The following is a 14,137-nucleotide window of genomic DNA, read 5'->3' on the forward strand; positions in this document are numbered from 1 at the left end:
ACATCTTATGGAATGGTCTCGTCGAGGAGGGAAAGGAGGGATTCGCAGCGGGAGTCCTAGATGAGGGGACAGAATTTGGTTTCTAGTTCCAGTTCTGCTACTAGCTAGTAGTGTGACATCAGCAAGTTCACTTCTCCGGGCTTCAGTTTTTTCATCTCTACAATAAGTGTATTGAGCAAGATGATTTGTAAGAGTTCTAAAAATTACAAAAATCTTCTCTTTCTACATTGGGAACTAGGGAATTCTGTGTTGTCAGGTTTGGCCAAGAATGACTCTTTTTGTGGCCTTGACCAAGTCCCAGCATTGTCCTTTGTTTATTACATCTCTGAAATACACATTTCACAGGTATTTTAAAGTGATTAATGTTCATACAATACTTTAAAGAGCTTTTGTGCATGTTGTCTTTCTTCTATCCTGTTTCGTGCCATTGTCCATAGTAGAAACCAAGTGTTCTGTAAATGAAATCAGTATTTCCTATGATGTGAACAAGGGCTTTTGACATTTCCCAGTCTAAATATTGAAGTAGTGGGACCACTGAGCCTTGCATAAAGTTATTTTTAAAATACATGTTTAATCATTTTCTTCCTTTCACTCTGTAGGTGAAAACATTTTCATTCCGGAATGTAATAGCAATTACACTCCATAGTTGCTACTGGAGTCACTGTCGGGGTAGTAAAATCTGATTAATTTGGACTCTGCTAATTTGTCGTTGGGGTGATTTTACCTGGCTGAAGTTTATTTCTAACCAACATGAGGAATGGTGTTGTTAAGCAATTCAATAATATAAAATATGTTTCATGGACTATATTTCTAGTTAAAGGAACTATTTTTAAAGCCTTTGGCATATTAGTTGGCTCCTGAGAGATAATTACAAATGACATCTAGCAATTTATTAAATCAAAGGAACTGAATATAAGTAAATGCTCATCATCAGATATAATGCTCTTAGGGTTTTGAGGTCTTTAAGGGTGCTGAGGGTGAGGTAGAGGAAAGCAGTCTTTCTCTTCTCTTTGAACAAACATCACAACTGTTGAAGTGCTACAAAAACAGATTCTAAACATTGAGTCTAAGAGAACTCTAGACTGAAATTGAAATGGCTGATTTGGTGGTATTGATTGATTTCTTTGGAGCCTCATGAGATTAGACAAAGAATATGTTGGTTTTTTAAATCAGTTGATTGTTCATAGTAGAATAATTACTTGAGAACCTTTGAATAAAATGATCTTCACCTGTTTTGGGCAGCTACCCTCTTAGAAATTTGGAAATTTCTGCATTCACCCTATTTCCCCCTCATATATACTGAGTAGAAATAAGAGATCATTGACATATTAAAAAAAAAAGACTCAAAACACTTAACTACCTTGATTTTACCTAGGTTTGGGAGTCTTTGTTCTCAGAAGGAGAAGTTACATTTGCAATTATTACCACTTTGTAATATTTTTATAAGTTGGAAAGTGATTGAATTTCCTTTCTAAAATCTAAAATTGCTTCATTGCTACATACAGCTAGTTTGTAGCTGTTTTATATTTTTCAATGTTTGAGAATGCTTCAGGTTTTTGAAATGAGACATTCCAAACCTGCTTGATGAGTACGTGTGAGAGTGTGTGTGTACGTGTGTGTGTTTTCCTTCTTGGGGTTTCCAACAAGTTGCTGCTACCAATTATACCTGGGACCTTCTTGCTCCTTAAGTGTTAAGAATTATTACACAAATCTTTCTATGTCAAATATTGACTATAGTTTCTTTGTATTAGTGGCGCTTCTTTTTTTTTAACTTTTAAAATATATATTTGGCCACTAAGGTATTGATAAATACTCCTTTCTCTGATTCCTTTGAAGATTTCTATGAGACAGTTTTGTGTGTGGGAACTAAAAAGATTTGGAAGTATCATTTAACCCTTTAAGTTGCTTGACCGAGTTTTTATGCTGTTTGTGTCTGATGGATTGAATAAAAATTATTTGTGAGGTGGTGATGACTGAGATCTGTTTAATATTTAATAAAGTTTATGCATTATTGGTCAATGTTTCAAAAGAAGCCTTCTCTCCATATGTATGTATATGTGTATTTATATACTGCATACACATATGTTTGGGTTTCATAGGAAAATACATATTTGAATATTAATGTGTATCTTAAAGCAAGGTACTTGTGATTTTTACCTTAAGTGATTTCACACTGCATTTGTGGTATATTAAATTATATATTTGGGAATTTTTGAAAGTAATTTCTTTCTTATAGAAACATTTATCTGTGCTTTTTTAATACAAATGAGAAAAACTCTTAAGGGACCAAATCTCAATCTTTAAAAAACTAGGAATAATTTAGAAAGAGTATATGAAAGCCAACTTCTTAAGTTGGAAGCACAAGTGTATTGTTTGAATATAAACTTGAAAGTAAATATGAGCTCTATGTCACTGCATTGAGTTTTTTAAAGATAGTGGCTTTTGTGTCAATGGCAGTCTGCCTTTACTAAGCTTGCACTGATGAAGACGGATAATTCAGGTTTTAGGCAGAAGTTGAGGGTAGATATTTAGTGATGGTGACTTGCCTACATCAGAAGTAGAATTATTCAGCCTGAAAATTAAGAATTCAGCATAATACCAGTTTATCCTATTTTCACTACTTCAAATTGTGTACGAAATTTGGAGTTTGGTGCTTTAAACAGAAACTTCAAACAGCCAGTCACTTTCTGGGCATTAATGACGCTATTTTCTGGCAGTATTTTAAGACAGTATAAATGAAGCCTATATTTGCCATTGCTTTCCTGAAAAACGTCAAGCTGCCTTTGACAGCCGCTTTAATTTCTAAACCTCCTTGTCAGCCACTAACCCCTAGAGGTTACCGGACCCGCCGCTGAGCTTTGGAATGGTCCCTGCTGGACACCTGCTTGGCCAGCAGCATTGGTCTCTCCTCTAGGCAATTTGTGAGCTGTTTGGGGGCGGGGGAGGCGTGGAGGGGGGTGGTGAACGGGAGGGGAAGGGGGGAGAGGAGAAGGGGAGGGCAGTGCTGAATTAGATTGTTGATAGCGTCCCTCCGAGGACTGCTATTAAGAGCACGCTATTCTGTACTTCTCTGCTGCAGAAGACAGGGTGATATGCGTGTTACCACACAGCATGTTGTAAATGTATGAGATTTTGCTCGTCCCGGCTTGGAAATCAAAATAGGGAAAGGAAAGCAACTTGAATCAGAAGCTACTAGAAGAGCGTGCAGAGTTCTGCAGCAGTTTATATTTGTTCTTACATTTTGCCTTCTTCTAACTGGAAAACAGAGACTGGCATTTTTTAAACGGGCTTTTCCCATAATGGCATTCTTGTATTGTGTGGCCAGAGCTCGCACGGGAGGAAAGCAGGCTGCCGAATTTAGTCACTGATCTCTATTAGCGGTGGCCTAAGGCTATGCTGAGGTTTATATCCCATTTGTATTGTTGCAGCTCTAAAGAAGAATGTTCAGAGGATGACAAGTGTATTCTGAGTAGGTATGTTGTTTCATTTTCATATGAAACCCATCTATTTTTTTTTCCTGCTACTATTGGTCAGAAATCAGGTTAATAGGTGCAGAATATAGTACAGTGCTGCAGTATCCCTGTTAAGGTAGAACAATGGTAATGCAAGCTTAAAATAATAACCCCAAACCCTAGCCGCTTTTATTAAATAAAGCTGCATTGTGTGGTATGCACCGTGCAGCCTTTAAAAAAAAATATACTGCAGTCAACGCTTTCCTAACGAGGTGGCACTATTGTTGAGTTAGAACGAGAGAACCATCATATTGCTTTAGGGGACAGGAGGATTTAAAGGAGGTACCTTGCAGCCCTATTTTACAGATTGGAAGCATCGGTTTAAGGGCACTGGCAGAATCGTTTGCTTGTTCTCCGAGGCAGCCACTGCTGTGTCAGTACAGTGTGGAATGGAAGTCCTAGTTGGTAGTCTGTTATGGAAACGCTGTTTACTGTTATTGTAGTACCGTGGTGACAACATGCCATTGAAATGGAAAACGAGCTCTCCTGCTATCTGGAAATTCCCAGTTCCTGTGCTTAAAACATCCAGGTCAACTCCACTTTCTCCAGCATACATGTAAGTGAGAGAAAACAGGATATTAAAGGGGGATTTCATTCATGAATCAACCTGGTGGCAAAAGGGGGTAAAAAATCCCAAACAGCACCATCCAAAAACCCACAAGATTTAAAGCCTCAAGCTTGCTTATATTTAAATATATTGGCATGCCCACATTTTACCATGGTTTTGTTTTTCTAGGAGTTTATGTTTATTTTCATTTGCAGTGCTTGATGGTAATCTCCTTACTAATGTGAAAGTCTAAGGGTATGTCTAAGGAGCTGTATGAGGATAAACTTTTACATTGGTTGGATTTGTTGAATTGTGTATATCTGAAATACTTAAGATGACTTCTTTTGTGTAATGACAAAAACCTGCTGATGATTGATGTTGATGTGTTAAATATGGAAATGCTGTCTGTTTTTTTGGGTTTTTTTTGATGAATTTGAAACATTCAGAGTTAACACATTGATCAGAACATGAGTCTTTTAATCAAGTCTTTTATACTTGAGTTGTGTATGATTATTAATAACTTTGATATTATATCTTTCCCAGTTTTATAATTCAAGTTCTGAAGTGTAAATTCAAATTTGTGCAAATTACAGTTTCTATAAATAGTTATTTATATACATGATGTTGAAAAGTCTATTATACAAATGTCTGTTCTAGAAATTTGTTTTAAGTAAATATATACTGAAATATATTGGGAAGTCTTTCTAGAATTTTTGAAAATCTTATTTTTTAAATTTGCAAAGTGTTGCTTTAAAAACAACATCCAGGAGATATAATAAAATATTCTTTTAAAGTACTGTCTCTGATCTTTTTTTAGTGGAGGATGGAGTGAGGGAAAGCTGGACCTTTTTTCCTTTTTATTTAATAATTGTATGAGAAAAGCTTTTGAGTAAAAATCTGTTTTAACTGTAAGTGATCCCTTTAAAATATTTTTTCAGTAGGACAGATGTGGAAGAATCTTCCTGCTTTAGGTTCATTGTGTGTTTAGAAATCTGGTGAGTTGCCATTTTATTACTTAGTTTTGGTTTTTATATGTGGTTCAGATGCACAGTGGTATCAATCTGGTTCTTTGAAAGGCTTTCAGCTGCTGAGGAAGTGTGCTTGTGCTCAGTCCAAAAGAAGCAATTCCCTGGAAAGCGTGGAAAAATGAGGACATTTCAGAGTTAAATCCTGTCATTTCATTTTCAGATTATTTTTTATATTCCTTCTTAGAGATGCTTCAGCTTATTTTATCTGGGTGTTAAACTCTTTTTCCTATAGATTTAAAAATGAAGTTATATTTGTAAAAGAAAAAAGAAAAAAAATCAGCTATGTTTGTGTCTGAAAAGCTGTCTTTGTCAAAAACACAAATTAATGGAGGTGACAAGTTAACAGAGCTCCCTCAAATAATTTGAGAAAGTGAGATGTGCCTGTTGACTTTATATATCTTAGCTGGTGAGAAATGACCAAGGATATACCAAAAGCAACTTTATCAGCAAGACAAAACAAAACATATACACCCCAAACTAAAATTGGTAGGTGACAATTAATCATGGTTACTAATAATTCTGGTGTTCCTCCTGCATTTTACAGTTCAAAAGATCCAACATGCAGCTGAAATGCCAAATTTTAGAGATGGTTAAAAAAATACTTATATTTTATTCACACTAGCCACAAGCTCAGGTACCCCTTAATACAACATCTTAAATGAATCACTTTCTTCCTTTTTAAGTCCTCAACTCTTTGACCCGATGATATGAGTGAACTGATTTAAATGAGAGAAGCCAGAAAATATCAGATCTTCACATTGGTGCTGATTGCTGGGAGTACACATATGTAGAATGGAAAACTGTATTTGAAGAGCTAGTCTTAGTCTGGCCTATTTTGACATTGTGATGCTCTGTATTTTTAAATTGGTCTTAACTTATTTTTCTTTATAAATAAATTAATATGAGGTTTAAAATATTATGTAAATATACACAAAAACTATATTAAACATAAGAAAAGAAGACTAGCTTGGGGAGTTTAAATCAGGTTTTAAATAAATTGTTTCATTTTTGACTATTTTAAAGTTCATTGCCTTGCTTGGCCAGAAATAAAAATATTGTCATGTTTAACATGTTCTCTTCAGTGATTCTTTAGATTCCGTAACACTTCTACACATAGATGATATTTAAGTTTAGCATAGTTTTCACTCAGAAATTGTAAAGACTAAGTTAGAATACGGGGGCAAATGACATTATGTTTGCTCTCAAAATTGTTGGGCTGGCAAACATAGATTAAATGGTTATTTGTGTCTTTTGGGTCTGGATTCTTTGCATTGAAATGGAATAGTTAAATTCGGACTCTTTCTTTGATAGATTGTGACATTTTAGAATTTACCTGTAAAATTATGCATAAGCATTGAAAATACTGTCTTGTATATGGAACTCTTATTAATGTAAGTTGATATAAGCATCTTTTTGTATGTTTGCTTGTGGAGCATCAGTATTGGTCTGTACTGTTTTATCATTGTTTACTGTGATTTGTCAAATATACATTACGTGATTTTCATTAAAGACTTGGGTGCTTTTTCAAAGACTGAAATATCAATGTAAAATATTTTTTTGCTCGTAGTAAAAGTGGGTTGTAGCGATGGAGTGAATAGGGAAAAAATATAGAGGCTCCTTTTGGTCTCTTTCTAAACTCAGTGTAGGTGCTGTTAGCTAGAACTCTTCCATTAGCTCTAGATAGGGCCGTGCTGCTCTGAAAGCCACAATAGAGGATGTTTTACTCACTGCAAACATTGAGCAGAAGGCTCTATTTTTCCCTTGCGGATTTAAAGTCCAAGTTGGCTTTCTTTCTGCTTGTTTAGAACCTGAATGAGAGTTGAAACCTTTTCATATTTTCAAGACTTGCTGATGATAAAAGACAATGTTTATGATAATATCAAGGAAAATAGTTTCTCATATAGCATAAAGTGCCGTTCAAATTGTGTTATGAATCATGAGGACTGGAGTATCTTAAAGACAAAAGATTTGGGAAAATATTCAGGAAAATAATCCTTGGGCCTCTAGATAACTTGATTACCAAATGTAAGTTAGTCTTTATTGGGTCTTTGTTCAGCTTCAGTTTTGAACACTTGCAAGAGTGGTATGCCCTGCAGGTGGAATTCTGAAAGGACTGTCTTGATAGAAATCGGAGTGGTGTCTTTGTGTTACACTCTGTTCAGCAGTAGGTTGAAGTTCAACCTTAGCCGGAGGGAGGATGTCTTGGTCAATGTAAACTGAATTAGGAAAGACTCTGCTCCTGACAGGTGTGAACCATATACATTAACCTGTCATTTTGCCCAAATTAATAAATCTGAAAGGGCGGTCACGTCTAAGTGGCTTTCTGGTGTTTTGGTATTCATTGTTTTCAAGCAGCAAATGGTTCCTTCAGGCTAATGTTATAGGGTTAATGTATTGTTAGATTCCAAGGACACGCTGCAATAGAACAGGATTAGCATTAGCCGTCTTTTTATCTTTTCTTCACAAGCAGTAAGTTTTGATAATAATGGTGTGGCAATAAAGAGGAAGACAATGGGTAATAATTAGCCAGCACAAAGTAGCAGTGAATTCTAGCAGGACAGACAATGCATGCAGAAATGAACGATAGTGAATTAGACCCGTCCTCTCTTACCCAGTGCACTTATATTCAGTTAGCATCCTGTTTAAAATTATTTTGTTTAACATGTAAAATATATTTTAGAGTAAATACCAATAACACAGACTTCTATAGCAATTATTTTCTATCATTTCATCGTTAAAATTCAGTATCTAGTTTTCCCGAGAAAAGATGGTGCTTTCCTTTATTTATTTGTCAATAATTTATCTAGAGTCATTCATACTATGTAAGTGTTCCTAGTTTGTGGGTGATTCAAAGGATAGACATAATTAGACATGCTTTCTGTCCCCTAAGATATTGTCTTTTTTTCTAACTTAGTGAATAAAATAGAATCTTGAAAATAAAATAACACGTTAGAAATCCTTTGCATCTAGCAAAATACTTCTCAAATTGATATTCTCAAATTAGAAAAGAATATAATTAGTTAGATATTTTGAGAATCACCGTGTACAAAAACTTTTATTTGTGTCTGCTTAATTTGTTTTTACTACATATGGTCAATCTAACAAAATTAGGTGGAGAAATAACATAAATAACACTTCCGAGCAATTTAGTGTTTGTAACTTTTGTAGCATGTTTCTTGGGAATTTCTATTGTCTGAGCTCGCAGAAGAGCTAGCTTAACTGATTAGTGGGAAACCATAGAGATCAAAGTGACTTTAGAGGTCATTTGGAGACTCCAAACCCCCTTTAAAGCAGCAACCCTCCCTGTGACACCTCTGAAAGATGCTGATACACATCCTCCTTGATCATTGTCACTGACGAAGAGCTCACTACTTCCCACAGGCAGCTCCCTCCATTCGTATACAGCTCTTCCTTGCATTGAGCAAAATCAAGTCCTCTCTCTCTTTTTTGATCTAATAAAAAAAGTTTTGGGGGTAGTAATTAGGTTCATTCATTTATTTATTTATAATGGAGGAAATGGGAATTGAACCCAGGACCACGTACATGCTAAGCACACGCTCTACCGCTGAGATATACCCCCAACCACCGGGTCCCTGTCTCTTTTATCTCTTCTTCCTAGTGTGGCCTTCTAAAGCTATGTAGAAAAATATCATTTTCTCTATTACATACAACCCTGGAAATCTTTCTTTAACCATTACACATGTGGCATATTTTCTAGGCTCTTCACTCTGATGGTTGTCCCTCACCCAGATAGTTTGTCTCATGTTAATCTTTATAAGAGATACTACATCTGAATGTGATGCTCCTCATGTGGTCCGACTAGAGGAAGAGACCTCTTTCCTTTCATATAGGCATTTTGCTTATCTTAAAGAGCCTGTGATTTTTTTAAATTAAACTATAGTTGATATATTATGTTTTAATCATAGCATTAGCCCCAGACCACAATGAATCAGAGTTTACAAACTTCTTGTCAGAGGTTTAGTACATTGCTTGTTCCTCCTAATCAGCCTTTAGTCTCTTGGCTGCTTGAGATCTTCTAGTCCGAGGGAGCCTGGCATGTGCAAATGAAGTGAAAATTTTGTTTTGAAGCCTGTTGTGTGCGTTTTTAAAAAGATCTCTTGAAACTGTTTAATGTAATTGAGGAGTATTGTGCACAAGAAACTTGCGAGGCAGAAAGCGAGTATTTCTGATACTTTTGCAAATTTCCGAGAATTTTACTTGTCAGGAATTTATCCAGATTCATTGTTGTTTTTTTTTTAATGCCTAAATGAATGTTACTTCCAATTACCCCTCAAAACATTTTTCCCAGAGGGAAGACAGGCGGAAATGCAAATTTTCTACCATCCTGGGAAGTCTGGAGTTACTAAGAATTCTAAGGATTCCAGACATTCTGCTTGAAATTTAGAATATTTAGATGAGACCTCAGTAAGGCCAAGTTTGGGGGAAGGAAAAGAAAGAAGAGATAGGCAAATATTTGTGTTAATGACTTTATTACTTGTGGTTGAAGAGTCCAGAATTATAAGCACTATGCCTCCTGATAGTTTAAATTGAAATGGCAGCCACGGTGTATTGCTTTATTTCCTCAAGGCTGAGAAACAGGTGGTATAAACGTGAGCTTCTTGGGTAATGAGTACCTGAAGAAGTTACTGAGCAATCCATTTATGAAAGAGCTCAGTTCTTCTTCAGTCACCTTGTATATTGAGTTTATGCTCACTGCCTGTCACGTGGCACACATAACTCTGCTGGGTATTCTGGGTATCAGTCTTGTACTTACTCAAAATGACTGTTCTTTATCTTCCATGCTATCTTTATTAATTAACAATTACGTTGCTTAATTTATTTTACTGCTGTGAAAATTCGGAACCAACACAACCAGTTTAAATAACATTCTTGTGTACTGTACTTTCAGTACTGATTATGGATTCAATGCAGTAACAGCGCAGTGGAGAAATGTATCGGTGCTAACCAAGGAGACACAAATTGGAGATAGATACCAGATTTTAAAGTCCATATTCCTATTATGGTGATCATTTTGCATTACATACAAATATTGGATCATGTTATACACCTGAAACTAATATAATGTGTGTGACTATACCCCAGTTTTAAAAAGAGTGCATATTCCATGAGATGGAAAATGATGCAATTTATGTTTCAACTTGATGGTCATCTTTTTAAACAAGAAGAACGGAGTGCCATCCTTTAAGTTGGATGGGGCTTAGGTGCTTTATAGCATACAAGTGCACGGATTTTACCTTACCAGCATCAGTAATTTGATCCCGGACTATATGATGTAATCTTAGTGAAAAATGAAATTACATTGAGTTTCCAATTATAGTAAAATATTTTCACTGGCCTGACTTGCTATGATGAGGATATATGTTGTTTTCACCCAATTTTGCCTCTTTTATGGTGTGGAGTGTACCTAGCTCATTGGACAATACCTCCTATGATATGGTTCAATGGAGAAATGAAATAACATCCTTCCATAAGAAAAATGTAAATAAAAACAACTTTCAGAACTCTTGAATCTAGCCTATACAACAGATACTGGAAATTTTGTATGAAATTTATTTATAATTTTTAAATGTCCTCATTTAGCATAGTTAAATATAGTACAGTTTATTGAGTGCTACTGTAAAAATGCCAAGCACTTTGCAGGCTGGCTCCCAAACACCCTCTGAGGGTAACTCTTCTCCCTGTTTTACACTAAGGGCACACTGGTTCAGAGAGGTCAATTCACTTGCTCAATGTTACACTTCAAGTAAGAAGTGAAGTGAGAATTCAAATGCAGGTCTGCTTGATTTCAGCGATCTTGCCTTCTCTAATGCCTTTTTGTTTTCACAGACTTTTGCTACTTTCATGCCATCTGATAACTAGGAAATACCATACTAGGATTAAAACAAAGAAGTATGACAGGCGAGATCAACGTTTTCGAATTGAGTGGTGGTAGAGGGAGAAGTTAGCTTTACTTTGTGGTCCTGTCAAGTGGTGGAGTTGTGGTAAAGTAGTGGGACGATTATCTTGACTTGCTGATGTGTTATTGGGATTAACCTCATTGTTTCCTGTTTCTTTGGAAGCACTACCTTCATTGGCCACCACCTTCCCCCCCACCCCCACCCCCAGTAATTAGCTGCCATTGACGCTGCTGTAGCTGATGTGCTCTTTTTAGCACAGTCCTAGGGTACTACCCAGTCAGTAGGTTTAGTACTTTCTTGTGGACGAGACTCTCATTGCTTAATTGTGTGCAAGCACTCAAAAAACTCCATGTGTGAGTTTTCTATTGCTACCATAACAAATTTCTGCAAACTAATGGCTTAAAGCATCACAAATAAATTTCTTCTCATAGTATTTTAGGTCAGAGGCCTGGTATGGTTCTCACCTGGCTAAAATCAAGGTGTTGGCAGGGCTGTGCTTGCTTCTGAGGCTCTAGGGGAGAGTGCATTCCCTGCTCACTGGGATCACTGGCAGAATGCAGTTCTTTGCAGTTGGAGGACCACCCAGGTCCCCATCTTCTTGGGGGCTGTAAGCCGAGGCTGGAGCTCAGTTTCTAGAGGCTCCCTTCCTCCGTCTTCAGCGTGAGCAATAGCAAGAGTCTTTTTCACATCTCTCTGACCCACTCTCCAGCCTTCCTCTTTTGCTTTTAAGAACTCGTGTGATTAGATTGAAAGGTGCAGGGACTTGTTTGAGTTTTTTATTTAAAAGGCTTGAATACTGTGTTTTAGAACATGAAAACGTTGAGAATGAAACATTATGAGAATGCTAAGAGTGGTGAACTCATAGGAGTGTCTGTGGGCTGCTGGGCTAATCCAGTGCTTATGCTGTCACTCTGTCCTTCCTCTCTCTGCCGATTTCCCTCCCTCTTGGAAGTCTCTCACTGAAGTTATTCAAATCCCAAATGACCTTTGCTCATCTACAACTTGCCCTGTAACATCTTCTATTTTCACTTTTTGTTTTTCTGGTTTCAAAAATAGAGTGTTTTTTACTGATCAGTGAGATCAGACCATGACATCTTAAAAAGAGTATATTATCTTATTTGAGATTCTTTGACTCCAAGAGCTGGGAGGAACCCTTAAAAATCACTCTTTGTCATACTGTTGTACCTTGAAAGAGAATGTGATATTTTGATATAGGAAAAATGTAAGGCGAGTGGATGGCTGTGTCCCAGGTCTTGGTTGAGTCCCTGGGATGCGCCACGCCAAGTGAGGGTCCTTGGCTTCACTTCGCACAGGAAAGAATTCAAGAGCAAGCCACAGTTGAGTAAAGGTAGATTTATTCAGAGAGATATATACTCCATAGACAAAGTGTAGGCTGTCTCAGAAGGCCAGAGAGGCCACAAGGGGTGGGGGGTCAGTTAAAGTAAAAGTATATACACACTCCATAGAGTCTTGGAAGGCGAGGGAGCGAGAGGGCTCGAGGTATGGTGTTGCTAGTTTTTATGGGCTGGGTAATTTCATATGCTAACAAGTGGGAGGATTATTCCAACTACTTTGGGGAAGGGGCTGGGATTCCCAGGAATTGAGCCACCACCTACTTTTTGACCTTTTATGGTTAGCCTGGGAACTGTCATGGCATCTGTGGGAGTGCCATTTACCGTGTTAATATATTACAATAAGCATATAATGAAGCTCAAAGTCTACTAAAGTCACATCTCCCACCATCTTGGGCCTCAGAGTTGAATTTTCCACCTTCTTGGTGTTAACTGCTGTGTCATTCCTTGAATGTCTGTGCCTTGCCCCCTTCCTTCCTGTATCAGTTTAAGTCTGGTCACTTTCCTTCCACCTGTGTACATTTGTATTTGATGGTTGAACCCAATCTTTTTTTTTTTCCTTCTTTTTTTTTAACAGGAGGTACTGGGGATTGAACCCAGGACCTCATGCGTGCTAATAAGCTATGCAGTCTACCACTGAGCTATACCCACTCCCCTAACCCAGTCTTAATTTATATTTCCTTTTTATTATTTTATCCCATTTCATCAAATGTATTACAAATCAATGTCAAAAACCAGCTTACTATAAAAACCTCAAGTAGATTTCTCTTTATAGACGTAATTATACCAGATTTTTTCTTGTCCTACACTGAACTGTGTTCCTAATTAACACACAGTTTGACCTAGCTTTAGTTTCTGTGAACCTACAAAATATTTGAAATAGAATTTTGAAAAGTATATGGATGTTCTAGGTTGTAAATAGATTATCCAGTAGATAATCCCTCAGTGTCACCAAATTAAAGTGATTTTCATTCACTATGAGCACTTTCCTATAAAGGGTGTGTATATGTAATTATTTCTGAATGATTCACAGCTAAACGAAAGTTCATGGAACTGGAACCAAAATTTTCTTATCTTAAATAGACTGATGACCTGGCTCATTAGCATATTTTCATAGACACATTGCTGAAATATGTAAATAGATGTAATTAGAGACTCTTTTTTTTTTTTTCTTCAAATGATGTAATACACCACCTCATCATCATGAGATTTGGCTTTCTTTCATATAATTGCAGATTGTATTTTTAAACCCCAGTACCTCTATTTAAATAAATAAATAAAACCTGATTACTTCCCCCTCCTCAAAAAAATGAATTAAAAAAATTTTTTTAATCTTAAATAATAGTAAGGAAAGTTGATGTTATTATTTTTTTATTTGGTGCTTATTGCTAAATATGAATTGACACACTTCCGTACAAGGAAGCAAAGCTTGCAATTAGTTACTGTGGTTTATATAAATTATGCAACATGGCACTTGTTAGTAGATAATGTTGAGAATGTATTATTATTTTTATACCATTTGGTAAATAATTATTTCTTTTACTTTGATCCTTTTGCAAGCAAGTATCCTGCCTGCTCTTTGTTTCCCTCCCTCCTAGTGCAGTGCCTGGCACATAATAGGTGCTCACATGTTGAGACCATAAGAGAAGTCAGAGTAGTTTTTAGGTCTGTAGCCTTGTGCAAATTACTTCACTTAAAGAGTGTTACATTTCTTCGTTTGGTCTATGGAGGAATCTAATGTATCATAGTCTTGTTAGAGAGTAAGTTATGGCTATCTTTC

General features: G+C 36.4%; 1 protein-coding gene across 7 annotated transcripts in view; it reads left to right on the plus strand.

The window, feature by feature from the left end:
- The window catches only part of KLHL13 (kelch like family member 13), a 160,339-nt gene that overhangs the window by 99,921 nt on the left and 46,281 nt on the right, over nucleotides 1-14,137 (plus strand). The window contains exon 1 of one of the 7 annotated variants that reach the window (XM_010985852.3): nucleotides 3,329-3,473. The exons of 5 other annotated variants lie outside the window; for them this stretch is intronic. In XM_010985852.3, coding sequence (XP_010984154.1) covers nucleotides 3,394-3,473 — 80 coding nt within the window. In that variant the 5' untranslated portion in view covers nucleotides 3,329-3,393. Of the gene's footprint in view, nucleotides 1-3,328; nucleotides 3,474-3,755; nucleotides 4,069-14,137 lie in introns of those variants that run through there. One more of the 7 variants, XM_010985850.2, reaches the window with a different exon arrangement.

The sequence above is a fragment of the Camelus dromedarius genome, chromosome X (assembly GCF_036321535.1).
Source record: "Camelus dromedarius isolate mCamDro1 chromosome X, mCamDro1.pat, whole genome shotgun sequence".
NCBI lineage: Eukaryota > Metazoa > Chordata > Mammalia > Artiodactyla > Camelidae > Camelus > Camelus dromedarius.